General features: G+C 42.9%; 3 protein-coding genes across 11 annotated transcripts; 1 reads left to right on the forward strand and 2 right to left on the reverse strand.

Annotated features, from left to right (window-relative positions):
* Positions 1-86: 86 nt before the first annotated feature.
* MRPL57 (mitochondrial ribosomal protein L57) lies at positions 87-1,662 on the reverse strand. 4 transcript variants are annotated; one of them, XM_041487243.1, is made up of 3 exons: positions 1,580-1,626; positions 638-730; positions 87-555 (listed from the first exon to the last, which is right to left on the reverse strand). In XM_041487243.1, exon 3 carries the CDS (start codon positions 548-550, stop codon positions 239-241), a length of 312 nt encoding a protein of 103 aa, XP_041343177.1. In that variant the 5' UTR covers positions 551-555; positions 638-730; positions 1,580-1,626; the 3' UTR covers positions 87-238. The 4 variants fall into 4 exon arrangements, with proteins under 4 accessions (XP_041343177.1, XP_041343179.1, XP_041343176.1 ...); XM_041487245.1 differs by having other exon boundaries at positions 1,456-1,594; XM_041487242.1 differs by lacking the exon at positions 638-730 and having other exon boundaries at positions 1,580-1,662.
* Positions 1,526-20,755, forward strand: SKA3 (spindle and kinetochore associated complex subunit 3). Of its 6 annotated transcripts, XM_041487240.1 has the most exons (9): positions 1,526-1,910; positions 3,822-3,886; positions 4,787-4,952; positions 6,861-7,284; positions 8,962-9,065; positions 9,798-9,985; positions 10,188-10,403; positions 10,541-10,659; positions 11,489-20,755. In XM_041487240.1, exons 1-9 carry the CDS (start codon positions 1,526-1,528, stop codon positions 11,520-11,522), a joined length of 1,701 nt encoding a protein of 566 aa, XP_041343174.1. In that variant the 3' UTR covers positions 11,523-20,755. The 6 variants fall into 6 exon arrangements, with proteins under 6 accessions (XP_041343174.1, XP_041343169.1, XP_041343170.1 ...); XM_041487235.1 differs by having other exon boundaries at positions 10,541-20,755; XM_041487236.1 differs by having other exon boundaries at positions 10,191-10,403; positions 10,541-20,755.
* Positions 20,491-23,607, reverse strand: SAP18 (Sin3A associated protein 18). Its single transcript, XM_041487248.1, has 4 exons — positions 23,477-23,607; positions 23,148-23,257; positions 21,631-21,753; positions 20,491-20,967 (listed from the first exon to the last, which is right to left on the reverse strand). Exons 1-4 carry the CDS (start codon positions 23,588-23,590, stop codon positions 20,811-20,813), a joined length of 504 nt encoding a protein of 167 aa, XP_041343182.1. The 5' UTR covers positions 23,591-23,607; the 3' UTR covers positions 20,491-20,810.
* Positions 23,608-24,269: the final 662 nt, after the last annotated feature.

Genomic DNA, 24,269 nt, shown 5'->3' on the forward strand with positions numbered 1-24,269 from the left:
TTTAAGCCCTGAAGAATAGAGGGTGGGCAGATGGTAGAGAGGCAAAGAACTTCTCTAACAAGGCAATAATAATAACACATACACTGTTCCAGGGGACTACTTTTAATGTAGTATTTTGTACACCACAGCAACATCTTATTTGTCACCCACCCTAATTACAGCGAAATACCATAACAGGTATGAGAGCAGACCCCAGGGTAGTGCACGACATGTGACAAATATAAATATGCTGTATTATTCAACATGTCCACTTCTTTGTCACATTTAAGTGGTTTAAATGATCACTGATGTATCTGTGCTCAGGAAACTTGGCTTGTTTCAGGCTTTTGAAAGCTTCCCACTTGGCACGTCTCTCTTCCGAGTTGTGTTTGTATTCCTGTTCCTGTGTCAGGTAAGGCTGGCTGAGCCAATATTCATTCTCTGCTTCAATTTCCAACCTTCGGACCATTGCTTGCTTCATCGAAATGGTAACCTGTCTTGGTCGCCTGTACTTCCCAATCCATTGTTTTCCAGGAATTCCCTTCCGCAGTAATACTGTTGTTAAAAACATTTTGCCTTAAAACATAAATATAAAATACTTATTACTTAGGGACAAAAATAAAACTTTGACAAGAAAGATTAAAAGCTCTGCACTCACTCCACTGCCTTTTAGCTGGCTGGTTTGAAGGCTCAGGCTCAGATCCAGGTACTCACAAACCATCACACACAGCAGGGCCAGACACACTGGAAACTTAAGAATCAGAAAAGGGGAATTGAAACCTATGTAACTTAATTTATTCAGTTATCCTTACACTGCAATTAAAGCATATCCTCCATAAATTATTTAAGAAAAACCCAGTCACAGATACTCAAGAATGACGGGTTCACTTTGCTCATGCCTTCTACAAATAGCTAGATGTGTTGTCAAAACAGAGTATTTCCAGCTCTGTCTTCTCGATCCAAATCTGGCCTTTCCTCAGCATGAGGTTTTGGACTACAGTCTCTCCGTAAGCTTATTAGTATGTAATTACCTAGTCTTGTATCCTGACCGAGGAAATCTGGTTGGCAGAGAGAAGCAATATCCTGAATTAGACCAAGTGGCGTAAGCGGAAAGCACCAACAGGCCCTGACACAACACGCTGGGTGTAAGGGCCGGGAAAGGCCGAATGACGTCTAAACTTTACACAAATGCTCCTCCTTAACCTGTTCATTAGTCCCGCACCCGCTAATGCCCAGGTTTAGCATTATACGGGATTTCATCAGCTTTAGAGAATCACAGAATACGCGGCGCTGGAGGGGACCCACAAGGATCATCGAGTCCGCCTGGCCCTGCACACGACATTCCCCGGAACCACACCACGTGCCTGGGAGAGCTGTCCAAACCCTTCACGAACTCTGCCAGCCGTGACCAAGGAGTCACCCAAGCACTTCCAGCACTGCACAAACCAGCACTGTGGCTAACAGAAGCCAACCCACCCCGTTCCCACGGTGCAGCTGCACGCCGGCGTCCCACTCCCTGGCCCGGTTGAGAAGCGAAGCCGCGGGGATGCGCGGGAGCACCGCTGCCCCAGTCCCCAGTTCCGCTCCCGGCCTCACTCACCGGGAAGCTCCGGCGGCGGCTGCGGCCCCCGCGGAGGAGCCAAGATGGCGGGGAGCGCGGCTCTCGCGAGAGGCGGCGGCGGGCGGGGCCCGGCCGCGCCAATGGGGCTCGCGCGGGCGGCAGTTTGAAGCCCCTCAGCGGCGCGCGGCCCGGCCCGGTTTCGCTGAGGGCCGCCCCGGCCCCGGCCCCGCTCCGCTCCGCTCCGCTTCGCTTCCCCCGCTCGGAGCCATGGACGTGACCGGGGTCTTCTTCGGCAAGCTGCGGGAGCTGGCTCTCACAGTGGAGAAGGAGGTGAAGCAGCTGGAGCGGGCCATGCGCCGGGAGGACGCGGGTAAGAGCAGCCTGGTGGCTGGGCCTGGTGGCTTCGCAGCTGTTCCTCGGGGCTCCGCGCTCCATTTGCGTTCCCGCCTGCCGGTGTCCCCTGTGCTCCTCTGGGAGCGCCTTTGGTGGGCCCGGAGGCCAGCCTGGGAATTGCTCGGCTGGGAATAGTTTGGGGCCCTCCTCGCCTCGTTGTCTCTCTGAGCTCCGTTGTGAGTGTGTGGCTGAGTTTTTTATCACGGAGAAAAACAGGATGACTGGGATGAAATAAGAAGCGCGTTCTTGCTTCTTCTTTTCGTGGATCGATATAGGAAAACATTTGCAGGGCATGTTCCCTCTCTGGATAGCTCAGGCTTCTAATTGTGTTTATCTCTGTGCTATGTCTTGTTATGTAGCCCTACGGTGCCCTCTTTTAGACTATTTTGGTTTCCAGTGAAAAAAGTAATGACTGCTGCGTTGTGTAAGTGAGCAATGCAAATACGATGGAAGAATTCCATTTTCTGCTGAGATTTGTTTTTCACTGGTCTCTATATCACTTTTTTTCTGATTTCATCCAAGATCTTTAGGGATAAGATTTTAACACAAATAATTCTTGACAGCCCAGGAACCTACTTGTTTTATCAATATCTGTCATATACAGTATTAGCTGCAACGTTAAAGTGAAAGTGTGGAAGGGGCTAACAGCGGGCCTGTTAGCTAAAGGAGCGAGAAGAAGCTGAGAAGAAAGAAGAAGCTGATAAGGTGCTCTCTCCAAGGCTGTAACCAAGGAGACCAAGAGAACTGAGGAACTGAAGAAGGATAAGAAGAGAACTTCACAGCCGCACAAAGTATTTTTAGAAAGTTAGTTAAGTCACTGTAACTTTTCACCAATGGTGTTATGTTGATTTATTGTGTCCAATAGTTAGGGTAGAAGAAGCATAAACAATTAGAAAGTGTATAAAAGGTCAGCCATGTTCGACAATAAAGAGTTGCCATCTGAGACTGCTTGTGGTCTCTGCTTTGTGTCGTGACCGCCTCGACAGCAACATGAAAGTCTGGGCAGTTTCTCTGTGGAGTTTAACTCGCTGTACAAAGAGCGGTTTTTTGCTGTGTGAAGTACCTGACAGGAACTAGTTCTCTTTGGTTTTGTCTGTATTGACTCTCTAGGGTATGAATCCAACCTCTCTAATATTATAGAAGCACAGAACGGTTTGAGTTGGAATAGACCTTAAAGATCACCTAGTTCCAACCCCCTGCCATGGGCAGGGACACCTTCCACTAGACAAAGTTGCTCAGAGCCCCATCCAGCCTGACCTTGGACACTTCCAGGGATGGGACATCCACAGCTTCCCTGGGCAACCTGTTCCAGTGCCTCATCATTCTCACAGCAAAGAACTTCCTCCTAATATCTAATCTAAATCTTCTGTCTCTTTGTTTGAATCCATTCCCCCTTGTCCTGTCATTACGTGCCTTTGTAAAAAAAGTCCTTCTCCATCTTTCCTGTGAGCTCCCTTCAGGTACTGGAAGGCTGCAATTAGTTCATCCTGAAGAAGCCTCTCTTCCAGGCTGAACAATCCCAATTCTCTCAGCCTTTCCTCACAGGAGAGGAGCTCCATCCCTCTAAACAACCTAGTGTCCCTCCTCTGTACTCATTCCAGCAGGTCCCTGTCCTCCCTGTGCTGGGACCCCAGAGCTGAAGCAGCCCTGCAGGTGGGGTCTGAGCAGAGCAGAGGGGCAGAATCCCCTCCCTGGCCCTGCTGCCCACCGCTGGGTGCAGCCCAGGACACGTTTGGCTCTCTGGGATGTGAGAGCACACTGACAGCTCATGGCCAGCCTTTCATCTGCTAATACAGGCAATTGCCATGTAGAATGTTACTTTCATGCTAAAACACTAAGACGCCTCTTTTATTTTCTAAACTCTTTTATGTGGACATTCATCTTGAAGACTATGAAGATGAATCTCCGCTCGCAGTCTTGAATGACCTCCATGGCGAAATCAAGGCTCAGAAGGTAACTTCTTAACTTGCTTCCTTCTTGAAAAATCACATGTGTGTGCATGTTCCATACACTTATGGTTCTGTTTTGGTCGTTAAGCCACAATTCAACTTTGTTAGTCAGTAATTATAACCCTTATTTTTACTCACTCACATCTAAGTCCTCATAATGGCCATGGATATTGGGGTAATGCCCTAAAACTTGTGGGTGACCCAAAGCAGGTTTAGCAATGTTTGTTAGTTTGCAGTCACTTCTGTCACTCGGGTAAGCAGGGAACAAAGGGTACAAGGAAGTTGGAGCGGTGCCAAGGTATGAGGAGAATGATTCAGGAACAGCAGCTCCCAAGAAAAGAGAAAAGCTTGCTTGCTTTCCATGACCAGCCTTTAGGATAACATCAGTCTTCACAGAAGTTTCAGTACCTTCAGCCATTCAGTTAAACTTGTGAAAAATGTTGTCTATTTCTTATACAGAAGTAGAAAAAATGGGTTATAGAAATGAGCAGTATAGAAATAATTGAGTGATATAAAAGTGAAGTTTACCTTTTGCTCTGCACTTATTCTTTGTACACATGGAGTAAGAGTCCAAACTAATTGCTGTTACCTTATATTTTTCTGGAGTAAAATATAATATAATATTATATAATTATATAAGCATATAATTTCCTTGGCTTATCGTGTTGTGAACTGTCATTACAGTTACTTTTATAAGTTTCCATAACTTGGGCTCCATATATTCCTGGTATTCCATAGGTATATATACCTGATGGTTTGCAGGTATAGAAAAGACCTACATTTGATGCTTATCTTCATCTGAATTGCAATTGAATACTTACTCCCAAAATGCTTCATGTGTAAACACCTACTGTGTGATGATTTGAAAACCAGTATTTCTATGTTCCTCTCTCTGTTCCCAAAGGAAGATGTCAGTGCCAGTCTTGGTAAGATTTGCTCTGAAAAAAAAGCAGTTCAAGAGTTTATGAAAGCAAGTGAAATCTTGATGCAAAGAAATGCAGCAGATCTTGGAAAAATAGGAGAACTGTTCCAGAAATATGGCTACAAACCAAATGTCAAAGACTCTACAGGTAATGTTTCTTGTCAATACAGTATGTGAAGAAAAGTATCATTTTTATAAAATGTTTCTCTTTAGCTATGTGTATATTTCTATTAATTAGGAGATTTAAGTACACCCATTTTATTTGCTTTATAATAATATCCAGAGAGTAGATTTTGTGGGAATTGGTGCTGTAAGAATAAACCAAAACACAAACACTTGGAATTAGATCTTCTGGCATGCCTTTAGGTTAGTGTGTGTTGGGTTTAGGGTTTTTTCAGTAATAATTATATTGAGAAAATATGTTAGCAAGTTTGTTTTCATAACCCAGAGACTTATGCTGCTTCAGCTACTCATGAATGAGGAACTATTGTAGATGCACCTCAGCTGGTTTGTATTCACATGTGATAGTTTCATCAACTTAAATCACCTCAGAGAAAATCTTAAAATGTCTGTTTCACAGCACAAATTAAACAAGAATGCTTAGGAATTAGGTGGCATGTGACAAGCAGTAGCACCTTGATCACTGGAGGGGAAGGAGGTCCTCAATTCACTCAGAAAATGCGCATAGAACCATCTGAAAAATCCAGCTGTGCCAAATGAGTTAAAGTACTACGCCTGTCAATACTGCACATACTCCTTTGGGTATCAAGGGCCCAGTCAGGCTTCAAAAAGCTTTTGACATGGTCTTAACTTTCTCTGAGCATTATCATAAAACAAAATTATGGTTGTGAACCGTACTGATGTCCAAGTTAAGCTCCTATACCTGTTTTACACAGATAGGGCAGAAGCTCTGATTTTTTTTTAGTATCTTTCTTCCTATACCCTCTTTGCCTTTAAAGAAGTCTCCAAACAGAGCTACAAGGTTAAATTTTTTAAGTTGTACTTTTAAGCTAAGTGTATCTGAAGACATAATACCACTGCACACCAGTGGGTATATTACTTTAAATAGCCTCCTGCCCCCTACCCACCTCACAGAATCAGTTAAGTTGGAAAAGACCTCTGAATCATCAAGTTCAACCTGTGGCTCAACATCACCAAGGCAACCAGACCATAGCACTGAGTGCCATGTCCAGACTTTCCTTAAACACCTCCAGGGATTGTGATTCTACCACCTCCCAGGGAAGTCATTCCAGTGTCTAATTACCCCTTCTGTGAAAAAATTCATACTGATGTTCAACCTGAATCTTCTTTGGTGCAGCTTAAGACTGTCTTCTGGTTCTATCACTTGTTACCTGGGAGAAGAGCCTGACCCCACCTGGCTGCACCCTCCTGTCAGGCAGCTGCAGAGAGTGATGAGGTTCCCCTGAGCCTCCTTTTCTCCAGGCTGAACACCCCCAGCTCCCTCAGCTGCTCCTCACAGCACTTGTGCTCCAGACCCTTCACCATATCATTGCTCTTTACTTACTACATCATGCAGAAATTCATCAACATTTTGGGGTGTTTTGGTTTATCTAACTCCAAAAATGTACAAATTACACATTTACATATTTTTGCAGTGAACTCTTGTTACCAAAAAAGCTGTCTCCTTTCACAAGTTTTTAGTTGCTGCTTCATAACCTTTCCTCAATACTGTTTTTCTGAAGAATGAGCATTTTAGTACTATGTGCAACCTTTGCTCTTCCCCAAAAACCTTTTCATCTCCATGCAGGGAGAAAAATACACTTACGTAAAAAGCCTTGAATTTCACTTTCCCTAGAAATAATATTTACCAATAGAGTGAAACTCAGTAAATGTGTGACTTATAAATATAGCTTAGCCATATGAGCTTTTGATACCTGTTGTAGCTTCAGGTTCAGTACTTTAAAGTGAAAGAAGGAATCTATTTTTACAACAAGAAGTAAAAAAATTTGAATACTGGGGAAGTGTCACAATTTATTTCATAAATTCTTAAAACAAACTTCTGACGTATTTTTTTTCCATTTCTCTTCTTAAAAAGAAGAGGAGGATAAAGCAAACAGTGAATCAGCAATGTCTGTTCAGAAGAACTCTGATGAGGAAAAAGCAAATGATGTACCTCACCCATCTGCCTCTGCAGAGAAGCCACCGTTGCCCAAAGACCCTCTGCGTAACCCCCAGCTCTCCGATTTCGGTCTCTCACAGTACGCGTTCTCCAGGCCTTGGAGCGCGCTGAAAGCGCAGCACGCGGCGGGTGCGAGTCAGCTGAGGGCCAAGAGCGAGACTCCGCTTGGATTGCGAACACCGCGGGCTTTGCCCAAAACACCGAAATGTAAGCTGAAGATGGATGACTACGAGTGTGTAACGCCAAAACTCGAACACTTCGGCATTAGTGAACATACCATGTGTATGAACGAAGATTATACGATGTCACTTATTCATAAAACTTCTCAGACAATCAAAAAGTAAGTTACTGGAGTTCAGATTGTTTCTCTGCTGAATTTTCTGTATTTTCTTCTTGATGTACTAATTTCTTGCTCCTATTGCCCTTCTCTTTGTCTTGAGGTGGGCGATTGTTATCTCTCAGGTGCTGGGTCCTGTGTCATTTAACTCCCTACACATCTTTTCATGTACCCATTGCAGTGCCAGACACTGACATGAAATACATCTGCAGTGCTCCTTGCCTGGACTGCACCATAAGAATCCTCCATACACAATGTACTAGAAATAGTAAAACACAATGCGATCTGTTGTTTTCCTTAACCAAAGGTTTGAGCCTGGCCTTGTCTGCCATAGATATTACACAGCCAGTATAAAGGTTGCAGAAGCTTTATTAACATATAAACAGAAAACAGTTTGTAGAGCATTCATTAAATTTATAGAAACACTGTATTTTCTCTAACATAAGCCCCACCTTACGGTTTATTCCTTTTGCTCCAGTCTTCTCTTGAAAAGACTTCTCTAGATTTTCACTGTTCTAATTATAAAGGAAAATAATTGCAGCAGTGAGGTAATGCACATAGTTAATAGCTCATGTTTTTATAGTTAGTATTTGCAATATGTTCCATTTTAAAAGCTGACAGTACCTAAATATTTGATATTTAGAGAAATTGTTTTGAAAACAAGGATCATATGCATGAAAACCACTTTAAAAATTCTACTGGTTCTATTCATTGTAAAAACTAAAAATCATGTGGTTTCAACTACCTCTAAGACTTCAAAGACAAAACTGACTTGAAAAGTTACTTTTCTATTTAACCCAAAGTTTGAGATGTGTTCATCTAAGTAAAATGTGCTGCCTCATATATTGCTTATACTGTTTATTGGGTGGATTTTTTCAGCTTAGAAATTTTGTAGAGAAGATCTAAATCTGGTTATAATAATTAAGATTACTTTTTAAACATTTAAAAGAAACTTGTTCTCTAAAGATACAGATTTGTGCGTAGGTTAGGTAAGTTTCCACTTTTTGCCTAGTTTTTTTCTTAACTGTATATGCCATTTTTTTCACTAGAAAATCTTGGCTATGAAAAAATAATTTTTAAAAATTCTCTTTCCAGTGTTATGGAATTGATATTAAATAGCTTTCACTTTGAAAATCACTAAATTTTCTTTTAAAATAATTTTGGGATCTCTCCTTTTAAATAGTTGTGTAATTACTAAAATTACTTGAAAGCTCTATAGTATTTGATTAAGATAAACAATTTTATTTCAGTTTTAAAATTCAATTAAAAATCTTTTCCTGTTCACAAGACCCTTATTAGTTTAGAAGCAGAAAAGATTTCCTCTTGTTCTGTATAATTTCATAGTCAACAGGCAGTTCAAAATAAAACCCCTAACACAGAATTGATCATCTGTGGCATCTGTTGTACCCTGGACATCTGGTTTGGGTTTGGTTTTTTCGTAATGCCTTAGACTGAAAGCTCAGTGTATTTGATCATTTGTGGCTGGACTGAACATCTGCATACCACAAATTGCAGTAGAATCACACATGAAAAAATCTGTAAAATATTCATATTTGAGAAAACTAACTTTTTACTTGCATATTCGTAAGTGAATACTAGAAAAGTGACTCGGTTGGCAACATTCCTTTAATTGTGACTTCTTCGTAATACTTGAGAACTAATTGGGGATTTGGTTTTCAGGTTGGTTAAAAGAGGAGATAATAATGGAGGGAATTTGCCAGAAATGACAGTAAAGGAAATCATGGTTACTCCTGCATCAAAATCAAGTAAGAGAGCTAAGAATGGTAAGTTAAAAATCTGTGAAATTAATATACCTATGCATTTTTACAGAATGCATGTGCAAGTGCATTGTAAACACAATTGTTAACTTAAATTGTGTTTCTGGTTAAATATGTTTAATTCAAGGCAAGTCATTTTATGAGTAGTAATTCTAAAAAATGCATGAGTAGTAATGTCTAAAAAGTGTTGGTGGCTTCTATGGGAAAGTTTCTTACTCCCTGTAAATTTTTTCTCATTCTTGTACTCATATCAAATTGGAATTATGCAGTCGAATTAATAATTTTGTAACTGCAGCTTATCCATGTTTGAAATAAAAATACTGTTTTGCCAACTTAGCCTTTTTTTTTTCCTGAGAATACCCATTGGATCTGTTTAAAACAGGAAAGAAAGGGGCTAGCATGGCAGTAATTTAAGACTTTCAAGATTAACGCTAAGACTTCTTTAAGAGGAGAAATAGGTTATTTTAAAAATCTTGAGACAAACATAGTGACAATTGGGTAAATGAGAAGGTAAAGCAATGCTGATTTAAGTTGGGCTTCTCCAGTTATATTCAGTAGTGGGACTAGAATGACTACTTTGCATTACCTGCCTTTAAGGAATACTGTAATTTGGATGGATCAAGCAAAATATCAACTAAAAGGATACACTTGTTTTCGAAATGAAACTGGAACTGGTAATAGTTATAAATGTGTGTCGTGTGTGTGTATTTTTAATTTTATTTTGCTCATCCTTAATAGCAGCAGCTGACTGGATGGCTTCTCCTATGGTATTTGTGTTCTGTACTCCTGACGTGAAGGACTCCTCCAAAACAAATAATACAGTATTATCAAGGTCACCAGAGACAAAGGAACTGCCTCTTCCCAGTCATGCAGCAACACCACAGTGTCCAGATTTTCAAACAGGATGGCTAAAAGCAGAAGCTAAGGTAGTAAATAGCAATTATGTACATTTTCACACACACTGCCATAAGCAGATTTTAAACTGTTAGTTTGGGGTCCTTTTCCAATGCTATTTTTTCTTATGTCACTATAAAAGTTCTTTCTAATAGTAATTATGTAAGAACATTTACTAAGTACTTTACCTAACATAAGTAAATTAACTGAAGGCATTTAATACTTCTTTTGCAGCAGCAGGTAACACCAGGGGAGAAGCTTGAGTCAGTGACAAAAAATGATGCAAAAGATATGCCACGCAAAGAAGAAAGAATTCCTTTTGCTGCAAGCTCTGATGAGTATCTTAAACATACTGGGGACCCTTCCCCTCCCAAACTGGAAGACTATGACCATTTACTCAATACTCCTCCACCTCCAGAAATAACAAGGATACCAGATAATGTTCTAAAGGTTAGCTAATACACTATTTTTCCCTAAATAATTTTAATATCAAAATGCTATAATTAAAAGGGCCTAGTTCTATCTGTAATCCATCTGTTTTGAGTTCTTAAGTAATTCTTTTTATTCCTGTTTAATCTTTCCTATAGATGCTTTCCCAATATAATCATAAGGTAGACTCTTCTAAAGCCAAGGAAATGGAGACCAAGGCAGGAAATACTACAAGATTTGAAAGTGGTTCCACTGATTACAGCAACAAAGAGAACAGGTATGATTACACTTTACAAGTTTGGTTAAGTAATTTAATTTGTAGGAGGTACAAAGAGGCTTTAATGCACTTAGAAATGCATATAGTTGCTTGCTATTCAACTATCAAAACAGCTCTTTTTTCTGTGACTAAATAACTGGGGGTTTGGCATTGTATATAGCTGCCTGTTTGTAAAGAACAAATATTACAGCTGATAATGTGTTTGGATCCTCCCAAATTAAAAAAAAAAAAAAAAGGAAGGCAGAATTTTACTGTAGGTATACTGTGCTTTGTGGCAATGAAAGCACCAGTGAATGCTTTCTGGGTAAGTTTAGGCAATGCAATGAAAGAATTTGGTAAAAAGTATCTAAGTAAGAATTGATTTCACACTTGTTTTGGTAAAGACAAAATACTTGAAATGAAAAGCTACAATAAGTATGAGTAATCTTAAAACAATTGAATTATAGTTTTATAAAGAATATAAAGAACACCATCAGTTTGAATATAAAGAAGTTTTTATGACAACTTTATCAAAGCATACATATTCCTGATTCAGTGTAATATATAGTATGCTTGTTGATTACCTGTTAAACTTAGAGTCTGTAAAGATTATTTAAATAGGTGGTACCAGGGACATGTAAGGAACAACAACCCAGAGTGACACTGATAAAAGTTGGTATCTTGCTATACTTGGAAGTTGGAATCCATTTGAGTAATCTCACTTTAGCTGAGAAAGCTTCGTTTTTTGTTGTCAAGACAAAAAAAAAGACAAATTTTCAATATTTCTGTCTTCTGATAATTCAAAATATGATTTAAATAAGCTCATGAACACATCTGGGTATATTTTCAGAGGATATCATGGAGTTTTCAAGACAAACATCTGAAATGAAACTGAAGACCATGTTGAAACTTTCACATTCATGGATCTTATCACCAAATCATAACAAGTTCAAAAAGCAAAAGGAAATACTGGTGGGAAGAAAGAGCCATACTGAGAAAAGGCTTTTTTTAATGGAGAACAGTTCTTTATCCATGATGTGGATAAACTTGTTTGAACTAACAGCTTGTTGTTGACTTAATCGGCAAAATGTATTGAGGGATTTTAAATATATTGCACTTCCAAGAGGAATGGAGATCCATGTACAAGGTGGTACTTCAGTTGTTTGTTGTGTAGGATTGCATTTGCAGTAGGCTGTAGAGAGTGCAGTTAGATTGTAATAAAAGTCCAGCATATTGCTTTCAAAAGTGGATATCTCTGGCTGTTCTGGTGGCCGTACATCCTTTCAGGGCTGAAGCTGAAGTCTGGTACTTCAACAGTATTTGGTATCTTCAACAGAAACAAGTAAATTTCTTTGTATTGGAAAAGTAACTCCTGCTTTACTGTTTAAAGCAGTTCTGGGCTTTTAGTCCTTTCTGCAGTGCTAAGATGTATCTTACACATTCCTGCATCAGACTGACTGTTACCTCTCTGCCAGACAGGCATTTCCCATGCAGATTCTTTCTTTATATATCAACATAGTATCTCTCAGCTGCTGTGCATCTGGTTTCTTTGTAGCCTTGGAAGGTGACTCCGGCTCTACTGGGAATCAGTTGAAAATGTGCAATTGTTACTGGTTATGTGCATCTTTAGCTGCTTGGAAGAATTTGCTGGCAGGCCTGTAGGTGGTTGCTTCCTCGCCTGCTGCTGCCATGTGTATTCTCTTCAGTGCTGGTGTCACTTATAAATGTGCACATCTAACCCTGTAGTAGCTGACCAAGCTGAAGTTCTCAGAGCTGTTTGGCACTCTTTTGGTAGTCGTTGTAATTAGGGTTCTTTTTCTACCAGCACTTTTATTGTTTTCCACCAGAAAACCCAGCTCCATATCATTATTTGGAGGCAATTTGCTGTTTCCAGTGTCAGCTATTCCTCTAAATGACTCCAGTACTGTTCTTACTGTATGTCTTCCATTTGATGACTGAAATTCTGTCATTTATGTGAGGGCAGACATGCAACACATGAAAAGGGAGAGGCTGTCGCAGGAGATGGGGATAAGTGGATGGTTTTCTGAACTCAGCTCCACTTTTTTTTTTTTTAAGCCTTCAGGATATGCAAACATCTAGAGAAACCCACAAGTATTTCTTCATTTGCTTAGACTTGTCCTGGTTAAAATTTAACAAGTAAAGGTGCCTTTTTCCTGCTAATACAGTCATTTTCCAGGATAAGCATGCATCACATTAATTGGAGGTGATTTTCTACTAGATCTGACCTGAGCATGCTGTCATTGAAAATGCTTATTAAAATTATGTATATATTAATGTGTCGGTCTGTAAGCTTAATTAACACTTTTGGAAACTAAACAAATCTGTCTCAAATGCTTAGTGTCTGCTATAAAAATACTTATTTATTCTACCCATCCTCCTCAGAGAGTGAAGGCCTGCTTCCAGCTTTTTCATGGTTTAAAGCCTGGTTCTGCTGGTTCTCTGGTTCTCTGCTGGTTCTGCAATTTCATGGCCTTGGAAAGGTACAAAGTATTCTTGCTGCAGAGCAAGAGGGTTTCAACCAGGCTTATTTACCAGCACTAAATGGGAGGGATTTCACAGCCTGCAGTCTCTTTCTTGCCCTGCAGCAAGCCAGGTAGCCTTTTAACATGAAATGGAACAAGCAGCACTACTACAGACCTTGTTGTATTCCTCTGTCTTCAATTAATGAAATTCACAAAAGGGTTTAGAGAAGTCTTTTCCCTAAACTTGAGAAGAACTCAGCACTCCACTGTGCTTTCCTCCATTAGGAAACTGTGGAGCTGTACCTTTTTTGTGGAGCTGAGTTTCTCACTGCAAGGCATGTGCATAATTTTGCTTGCCTATTAATATTTTCTGCTATATATTATTAACTAATAACTACCTTCAATATGACAATTGAAACCTTAAAATCTTCTGGTCTACTCAAGCTGTTGTGATATGATACAGGGATGAGACTTTTTGGAATCAAGAACTGAAGTTGCATGTGTCAGTTTTGTTTTTATTGCATTCAATATTACTCTAATACATGTAATATTGTTGTTTGTATTCTTTTTTTATAGGCAAAGCATTGCTCTGAGATTAGATTCATTAGATTCATTAGATTCAAAATCATGACAGCAAAACAAAAACTAGTTTTAGTTTGCTGTACTTCACCTTTGAAATTCTTTTAGGTTTCAGGATGTCGTAAACAGTAGGTTGAGTAATGGGAGTGGGTGGGAGGGAGGGAAATGACAGCAGTGAAAGTGTAAGCACTGGAACAGGCTGCCCAGAGAGGCAGTGGAGTCTCCTTCTCTAGAAATATTCAAAACCCACCTGGATGCAATCCTGTGCAATCTGCTGTAGCATGGGAGGTGGGACAGGTGGGTGTATGGTTGTCTGATATATTGGAAAAACCAAGGATGCAGCCATGGGGCTGGAGGAGGGTAAAACTCCTCTTAAGCCAGTGTTGTTGCTGGAGAAAGGCTCATCCAGCTGCACTATAAAGTTAATAATGTGTCAAAGTGGGAATGATGCAAAAGAACTTAAATTTTCAAGTTGGTTTGTTGTGGGGTGGATCTCTTTAACAGCATTGATCTGTCAGGAAGTGCAGTTTGGATAAACAGTAGCTACATAAGCAGCAAACAGAATGGTTCTGTAAGAGACAGTCGTCACCTGAAAACAAGCAAAATTGCCAGAGTACAGTTTTGTGTTGTGCTTTATTTAGTTTAATTGGGGGCTGCTTCCACTGGAGGCTGTTTCACCAATTCCCTTGCACAGAATTTAGGGGTTGCACTGTTTTACAGTAGATTTCTTCATTTGCCAAGACACTGAAAGGCTAATTATTTTTGTTTTCTCATCTAGTTTGTCCTTCCCAACTGTAATCTCAAACTCAGCTTTTGCCCATGTGAGTGCTTGATCAGATGTAAGGGAAGGGTGAGAGGGGAGATCACATCTCCTAGCAGTGCCTGCTCTCAGAAAAGATTGAACGCAGCACAAAATTTCTCTTCAGTATTTAAAAGCATCTGGGAAGTAACCAAAAAAGCGTAGCCCTTACTTTTCCTTTGTTTGCTGTTGTTCTTAATATTTTTCTTTTCTTTTTTTTTTTTTAAGTATATCAAATATTTCAGCTAACAGAAGCTTCTCCCCCTAATCCCATTTGTTGTCAAAGGAGCATCTCAACTGTTCTGCCCAGGAAGCCCCTTAATAAGGTGGTCCGTGCTTTCTTATCTGGGCAATACTTTGCCTGAGGTTGGACACAATTATTGTGAACACACTGAGGTCTCTCAGTGAAATTGAACTTCCCAGATGGTTGTCAAAGGGATAATTGATGAGGATTACTTCTAGTGCCTCCCATTGTGTTTTATTGGAGATTTTATTAACCACTGGAGCAATAATTGGAGTCCAGGCTTCCTTGCTTTTTAAAGCACCCTGGCTGCTTTAAATTTCCTGCAAAATATCACATTTGCTTTGTTCTCACTTGTCACTATTCAAATGTTCTAGCACTCATGGTGATTGCACGTGCTCCATCAACAGCTGTAGCTGGTGTTGGATCTGCTTTCTGTTTTGGGAGTACCTTTGTTGTTCCCTGTGGGACAATAATACAGATACTGTGGCGTTTATAAGGAGCAAAGACAATATCCAGTGGCCACACTATGGAATCACACGTGTGTTAGTCCAAAAGAGCACAATTTTCTGTCAGGAAGACATTGGCTGATGCTGCCTATATCAACTTAAATATAAACCCGTATGCTTTTCTTACACTAATACCTACTTTTGTAAAGGGGCAGTTGACATCCTAGTAGGAGCTGACCAGATCCAGGAATTTCTTTGAACTTATCTTGCCTTACTCAAGCTGAAGAGTTTTTTAAAAAAGTAGCACAAATGTGTCTGCATGGGAAATGGTCCATGGAATAAGATGCTCTGTCACACAGGCATTTATCCTGGGGAGGGGCCAAGTTTGCAGAATACCCAGCAGAAAGGCGTTCAGGTGCTTCCATCATTTTTGGCATATTGTATTCCTGGCTTAAAGCCCTGGGGTACATTCTCTAATGATTGCTTATGAAATTGTTGTAAATCAATCTAGAGCCTTCTGCATGTTCCCACCTTTCCTCCCCCAGCTGCAGGTCCCACGCCATAGGTTGTCGGTTGCATCACGGCAGTTGTGACTGCAGGGAAATCCATTCCTGCTTGCCCAACCACCAGGAGCTAATTACTGTTTTCCAGGATTAAATTGTTCAGGGACTGTGCACTGACCCAAATCACTGCCTGCCTGCAAAGGCATTGATGGTTGTTGAGGCATGAGAGGGGTAAGGACAGGTGTGGGAGCCGGGACATCCTCCTTCCCTGGCATGGTGAATCCTATCCTGTCTGTCCGGCTGCTTTGGTAAGGTTGCCTAAGGCTGTTCCTCCATAATCACTTCAGTGGCAGCTGAAGAAATTCCTCCTCTTCACCACTGCACTCCTCACAAACTCCCCTTCCCTCTCCCTGGGACAACTGCTTGGGTGGCTGTGCATGAATCGAGCTGGAGAGAACAGAGCTGCTGGGACCAGCCTGACACTTGGAAGAGGGCCCTGTGCACAGTTGCAGTGCTGTGGCTTGTTCCTGGCCATGTAGGCTGCTCTGGCTGGTGGGACCTATTTCAAACCTTTAGTACTTCTATAAGCATGTGCTTCCCTTCTCCTTTTCTAGCATAAGCCTCCTGCTCTCCAGAGCAGTTGTTAAGGCAAAGGCAGCAGGAGTGGGGCATGTTTTGCCAGCAGACCTTGACCTGGACTCTACACAGCTCCAACTGAGCAGGCGCTTGGGGGTTGGGGACTGTTGTGTGCCTGGTGCCCTTCCTCAAATGCCCTCCCTGAAACCACTGTTGTGGTTTCCCCTCCTGTCTTCTAAAGCCTGGGCCAGGTGCAGTTTCAGGCCCCTGTTAAAGACCCCCAAGTCGTTTTAAGTCTGAAAACACTACGTTGTGTTTGCCTGAAGGACAGCTTGGGGAATTGACAGCTCAGCCAGCACTTAGAGGAGCTCACCCAGAGGAGCCCTTGAAGCTGTCATTTGCACTGGATTTTCTTGCTGAGTGTTGAGGAGGTCAGTTGAGTTTTTGGGTCAGGTTGTCTCTATTTAAGCCTGTCTGTGAGACTGGAAATACCCCAGGGAGGGTCCCAAACACCTCATCCCTCTGAACCCAGCCCTTAGGCAGTTAGGACCTTGCCCCAGTATGCCAGCCAGGCACCTCCTCACCCCCGACAGGTGTTTGTGGCCAGGTGCACAGCACCACATGGGTGTTTTGCAAGGCACATTGCTCAGGGGGAATGAGTACTCTTGTTTTTAACCCATGTGAGTTGGACAAAGTCCAGACACAAGGACAACAGCAGATTTTTGGATTGTTTTGGTTTTGGCAGGTTGAACCTTAGCTGTTGCATTACTTAAGAGTGCTGTTCTTTGAATACGACCCTAGCTGTCATCATTCACTTGCTCTGACACAACAGGATTTCAGAGACCTCATTTTTCCATGCTTTCCATTGCAAAAGTGAGAACTTACTGATAATGCTTAATATGTTCCTGCTGCATTGCAGCTGTTTCTGCTTTTGACCAGAGATGTAAAGTAAAATTTAATTCTCCACAACTGCTCCAGTCAGATAGCAAACACAGAGGGAGGACTATGTATGGTGCTGCCCAGGTTATTGAAAAAGTGTGTGAGTTGTCCTCACACTTTAAACTAAGTAAGGAATTAACTCCTACCTCTAATTAACCAGGACCTCTCCTAAAAGTGTTGCAGAACTTATATCAGGCTTGTGCTGCCACTTGAATGCAGGACCAGTGGCATTCTGATGCTGTAGTCCCTGTTTGTGGACGTACATACATATGTGTGCATACACACTTGTATGTGCCTGTACTGGAGGGGTGATGAAATCAGAAGGTGGCTGTGAAAACTTAATTAAGGCCTGAGCATGTGGAAAAGAATCTTTTTTCCTCCCCATGTTAACTGAAAGCTTGGCTAATGATCACAGTGGCATCAATATTTATGTAAGGTGTAACAAGGTGATGGTGCTGGGATTCTTGGTGAGAGAAAAAAAATAGTATTTTTGATATACCTTCTTCTCTGTTTATTAGATTGAGAAAAAGCATTGGTTTAGGTGCATAAAATGAGGGGGGAAAATTAGAACTAAGAGTCAAGTTTGTTTGGGGAAGCATAGCAGAGAGTCCTTCATGACAAACCAAACCCAGACAGGCAGGAAAGACACACCAGAAGGGACACAGGAACGGGAAGTCCCATCTATGGGATCAAGGCATCCTTCAGTAGGTGCTACTGAGGGTAAAAAAGAAATTAAGGGAAGTTACCCTGGTTCTGTAGTTGGGTCTGTTTGACTGTGCTGCACCCCACAGGCAGGATGTGGAATGCTTCTGGCCCTGCCAGGGAGCCACGGAACACAGGCTGGAGACCTGCAGGAGTGATCTGGATGTTTGCCACTGGTTAGAGGCAGAGAAAAGAACGGCCCTCTGAGAAAGGACAGGGGAAGGGGAGGCCTGGAGAGACACCTGCAAGGGAGGTGGGGATAGGTGTGGTATCCCTGGCAGCACATTGGCAGGAGGTAAGAGCTGTCTGGGCTGCTGGGCAGGGAAGGGATTACCTCTGAGAAGCGTCAAAGTCAGGAAACCTTTTCTGGAGAGCTGTCATCCTAGTTCTTTGCCTTACTCAGCTGGGAGACAAAAAGCTTTGGAGGAATGGTTGCTATTGACACTGTAGATATGTAACAGAGCTGTGTCTCTTAGGCCTTTAAGGATCCAAAACAAAAGGAAAACACCTTATCCAGCTGCCTTGATGAGGGGGAAAAATTCCTCATCACACTGCTGCCTACAAAGCAAATCCCATGGACTGACAAATTCAGATGCAGCGCTGTCTACACCACTTCCTGAGCATATGGGATTGTTCACTGATGATGACCATGTTTTAATTTCCCCAAACCACAGTGCTCTACATATTTTGTTCTTTTTAGGGACTGACATCCCTCCTCAACTTTTATAGCAGCTTTCAGAGACAAACATAACCAGGTTACTGTGACTGAATCCCCTCCTGTGCACTAGGAGCTCAGCTGGTGACAGCTTTCACTTCCCTTTCACCTCTTGCCACATCTGGATGGTTGTATCCTGGTGCTGTCTGCTTCCACAGCTGCTGCCATCAGCTTGGATTGCCAGCTGATACATATTGATATATGAAACACCTAACCTGAACTACATTCTTCTCTCAAGTGTCTTTTCCCCTAAGAATAAGCTCTGCACGTCCACATTACCTTTCTGTGTGGTTTGTGAGCAAGAGATCCAAGAGATGTTTATCCTGAAACATCCTGGGGAAGAGATCAGCTGACATTTATACATTCATGGCAGTCAAGGGAAGGTAAGCTCCTCAACCAGACAAGCTGAATGAAGTATTTGCTACTGAAGGCAGTTCTGCACTTTCATTTCCTGGTGATTTTGCTTCTTCGGCCACCACATATAAAACCAGTAGATGTTCTTTTTCTCTGCCAGCTGGGCAGGCACCAGCATTCCCTGGCCATGTCTTCCATTCCAGCAGCAAAGTCAAGTTGCCGCCCAGAGCAGCTGAGTCACAGACACAGGCTCAGTTGCCACTATTGCCTTTTATAGTGACTACGTTTAAGAATTGCCCTTAAATGCAATTAAAGCAAAAACCAGGACACAAAACTGAGGAAATGCCCATATTCCTGTGTACCTCTAATGGCAGGTTTGTCTTTCCCTTTGGTGGGAGCTGTGCAATTCTGTAATTATATGCTGGTTACTCACCACACTCATTTTGCAGGACAAATTATGCCCTGGGGCAATCAGTGAGACCACTCAGCAGTGGCCTTTGCTTTTCTCTCTGTCCAGTTCTGTCAAGTGTCCCCAACCTGAGCAAGCCTGTCCCTGGTAACACAAGTCCCTGAGCTGTTCCAACACGTGAGTTTCTCACAGCATCAGTATTTGGAGCACCACTGCCTCACACCAGAGGTGACTGCGCCACAAAAAAACATCCCATCCATGCCAACTCTGGCAACAATAAATCAGCTCCACTGCCACTTGCAGGCTCAGTCCTTAATAAGTAGCACTTAATAAGTGTCTTTTCTTGAGCTCTCTTTAGAAAAAGGTGGGGAGCACTTTTCAGTTGTAGAGGAGAAGCAACTCAGATGTAGGTGATTCTGCAAATGAGAAACATTCATGAAGGCTGAAATTGCAACTCCTTAACTTAGAACCCAGAGAAGGGGGACAGAAGAGGGTTAAGCCAAGGAAGGGCAGAACTCCCTCAGATTGCACTGAACCAAGGGACTCCTGAGAAGGAAAAAACAAACCTATATAGAGCCCAGTTCATGACAAAGCACACCTTGTTCTCAGCAGAGAGGAACATTTACTTCAGTCCTAGCCTCTGCTCAGGCCTTAGGCAAGGAAGGTGGAGATTCTAATGAGTTACTGCTTCTACTCCTGCCCTTGCCGTGCTCTTAGCACACAGGGGCTCAAGGGGCAGAAACCAAGCACCTGGTCCTGCCCAGTCAGCCAAGGACAGCTGGACCCTGCTGGAAGACCAGAGGCACCTGCACATCTCAGCATCTCCGCCTGCAGTGCCAGACAGAGTCAAGCTGGCAAGCACCGAGCACCACTCTGCTGAGACATAGGTCACCCCTTCTTCATCCTGCTCTGCAAGGTACCAGGCAACACCACACACCAGTCTGCCAGATGCCCCATGGAAAACAGATCCCTGAGCTACCCCTTCCTCTGTTTTCAGATTCTAGAAGCTGACTGCTAAGCACCTTCAACACCTCCCAGCACCATTAGTAACTTCTAACACAGAGCAGCCCTGAGCATTGATACACCACTAAACAGTCAAAGGATTAATAACATCAATTTTTATTCCAAACAAGACAGAACTTCAGAACACCTGTAATCCTCCTGGTCATATTTCATGGAAGTCTTTAGAACACTGGACACACTAATTTACTATTCAAACTATAACAGTCAGGGATAGGATAATGGCACTGCTGAAGGGGTTTCTTCTAAACAAACTAAAAGTTAATGTTTAAGAGTTAACTTTCTTCTACAATGCTCAGCTTTGTCTTGAGGTGCTTAGCAACAAAAGCAAAAAAATAAGCCTGCTTTAGAACAGCAAGTAGGAGTAAACAGAATACATAATCATACAAAGAGAAGGAAGACTTTAGTAAGGTCTCATGCGGCTTGATGGGGGTGGTGCACGATTCGGAGGAGTAATTGCTATATCCAAGTAGTCTCCTATCTGGAATTTCTGAGACTGCAATGTCATGGAATCATCTGTGCCCTTCCTGCCCGACATGGTGCTGCCGATCTCCTTCACCCTGTGAGTAGCAGAGGAAAGGCAAGTTAGTTATCAGTGGCCAATCTCTCCAGATGTCCAGAACAGGAACTGCAGTGGCTCCTAACCCCCTTCCCATGCCATTCCCTACACTGCACAAATGTGGCTGTGTACTCTAAACGCTGGGGGTTTTCTCTGCAATCCTGGGTGCACCAAGAAAAGCTACACCAAGTGTTTTGACAGCACACAGGAGCCTTCTACCCTATTATGTTCAATACTAGTGGGAACCCCTTACCCCCTGCCACACAGAGAAAGCACAAGACCCCACCAGATTCCAAAGCAGGGTACATCCACTGGATGCTGACAAAGATTAGCTCATGCCATTCTGGAAGAGAAACACCTGCTACAAGATCACTGCTGTAACTCAGGTGCAAGACATACCAGCAACAAAGCATTATCTCAAATTGGAGGGCCATGTTCCAGTTGCCAATACAAACCAAAGCCTTCCAGCACACAGGCTTATAGTTTTGGGAACACATTAACAGGGGCAGTCACCAAGCACAATTCAGAGGTTATAGCAGTCATCATACAGAACTTCAGAAGTTTGGTATGCAGGTTCTGAACTTTAAATCAGTGTTAATGAAGGATAATTTACTGTTCTGGTGCCCAAAGTATTCTATTAACTCAGAGAAGAAATTCCGTTTACCTATAGCCAGGCCTCTTGAGATCTGTAAAAACAATTGCAAAGTTGAAATGTGTGCCCTTCTTCCGTGCTTCTGGGTAAACTTCTTTCACCAAGCTGGTCAGCTCTTTGAGAGTTGCATCCATCCTAGATTAAACAAACCAAAAGCACTTCACACTCTCAAAGGATTAGTAAAAAAAGCTTCCCAAAACATTTAGGATGGAATCAATATATTGCTACAACCTAACCATATGTTTCTTTGCCTTGGCATACCCTATGTCCACAGTTATTGATTGTAACACCTGGGAGAATTCATCACTTACTGCACACTGGAGCAACATGCTCTAGTGCAAATGTGTCTGCTCCACTGTGATATTCAGATGAATCTCTTCATCTCTGTGTACATCTCAACATCTGCATTTCCAGCTCTCTCTGAAGAGTTACCATTTAAACAGCAGGAGCCTTTTCTTTTTTTAATACATTCATACAAGCCACAGTGTAAGAGTTTCCTCACCTAAGCTGACATGTGTATTAAAATAAGGTTATTAACTATTAGAGGAAATGTAAGAAAAGCAGAAAAACAAAATAGTTTTCTGTTTCTGCCCTAGGAGGCAGAACTCCTTTACCCAGCCTTCAACCAGAGCAGGGCAAAAGCTCATGTCTAGAATTTCAAGAACAAAAGTCCTCAGTCATCGCAAGAGAAGTGTCTCCAATTATACACACTGTGCACTCGCTTCGAGCTTCAGGCAACCAAGGAGCAGTGTGTTGAAAGACAATGCCCATTCTGACTTCTGCAGATGGGAAACAACTCAGACACCAGCCTGGACAGAGTCCATAAATCCCACTTAGAAGTAAATTAGAACTGCATGCTTTGGTAGCCACAAAAATGGATTTATTCAACTACAAACTTATGAGTTACAACTCTGGCAAACATCATGAAGGGTTTAAAAAGCAGTATAATTCCTTTTCAAAGGCATTCTTCAAAACATTACAAACAAAACCTAACATGTTTGCAATGGAGATTAAGGCAGTTCTCCAAAATAAATCTGTCAGTGACAAAAGCAGCTCTCTGTTAAAGCACTGCTACCTGACCATGCAAAAAAGAAAACTCATTACTCCACTCTCAGAAGGGTCTTAGTTAAACCAACAAACCATTCACACATTTCAAGCCTTCTGGAACAGCTGCTTCTACTGGATAAACGGGGTCTTGGAACAACACATACGCATTAAAGGAGAACCTCTGCATCGAGTAGATGTGCTGCGATAACCATCGCCACGGCAGAAGCCGCCAATTACACGCAGCGGTAACTGGGCACTTGAGCCGCACTAAGTCTGGGCGGCTGAGCGCCCACCGCTGCAAAGCTGTGCTTCCGGAGATGCCCCTCTCAGCTGCCAGGGCACAGCCAGAGCCGCTCCGCACCAGCGGCGGCGAAAACTCCCCGGCGTGTCCTGCTCCGACCGGAGCCCGCAGAGCTCCCTCTGGCCCCGGGGCCCAGGCGAGGCCCCGCGGCCCGGCCCGGCGCAGCGGCGGCGTCACTCACCAGGTGTAGATCTGCAGCTCGCTGGAGGGCACGTTGCCGCGGGAGAACTCGTCCATGCGGTGGTGCCGCCCATTGTTGGTGGTGAAGACGCGAAGCAGCAGCGGGCACGTCTGCGGAGCGAGGCGGGGGCGAGAATGAGCATGGGGATGGGGATGGGAGCGAGGAGCCGCGGGGGTGGGGATTAGGATGAGGGGCCGTTCGCCACGCCCTCCCCCCCTCCGCGGAGGCCTCACGTCGTCTCTAGACGCTCACCACTCCCCCCACCCCCGGTGTCCGCCCCGGAGCAGCCGGCGAAGCGGCGCGGCACCGGCACCCCGCACTCTGGACACCTTCTCACGGTCGATCGGCTTCTCCGGCTCCTTCTTGATCTCCTCCTGCGTCACCCGCGACTCCACCGCCATCTTGCCGCGCCGCTCCCGGATGTCGCGCCGCGCCCCGCCCATCTCGCGAGAGCAGGGGCGGGGGCGGCCCCGGCGGGGCTCCTCCCCCAGGCGTGAGGCACCGCCCTGCCCTCAGGGAGCCGCCGCTCTCCGGTAGGGACGGGTTGCGCAGCCCGCCGCTGTAAGTAGCGGCAGGGTGAAATAAATAGCGGGAAATCTACTTAGAATCTAGTTTCCCTTAATATTACATTCAGGGAAAGGTTAAATGCATACGCTTCGCGTTTACGGTTTTGGGGTTTTTTTTTTTCCCACAAGAGGAATCTTTTATTAGGTTAAAATTGTCTCACTAGATGCTTCTTAATACAAGTTAAGTTCCCCAATTTAAGAGATTTTTTACGGTTTTGGGGGTTTTTTTTCCCACAAGAGGAATCTTTTATTAGGTTAAAATTGAGTCTGTAGTTGTCTTACAAATTAAGAGGAAATATATAATAACTATAAAATAATACAAAATGCATGGGTTTGTGGTAGTTTTTTTTTTTTTTTTAAATGTCGAGAGTTGCTCGTTTCTCAAAGCGGTGAGGGCAGAGGGACTCAGTTGTTTTCACAGAGTTTATGCTTGGATTATTTCCTCTGAATTTATTTCTCATTTTGAGAGTAAAACAGAGTTAAGTTTCCCTGTAAAATCAAGCAGAAGGGTGCTTGCAGGTGCAAAACATCAGGGACTCAAAGATTTGCTGAGGCT

The sequence above is a fragment of the Pyrgilauda ruficollis genome, unplaced genomic scaffold, assembly GCF_017590135.1.
Source record: "Pyrgilauda ruficollis isolate IOZ18807 unplaced genomic scaffold, ASM1759013v1 scaffold8, whole genome shotgun sequence".
Lineage (NCBI taxonomy): Eukaryota > Metazoa > Chordata > Aves > Passeriformes > Passeridae > Pyrgilauda > Pyrgilauda ruficollis.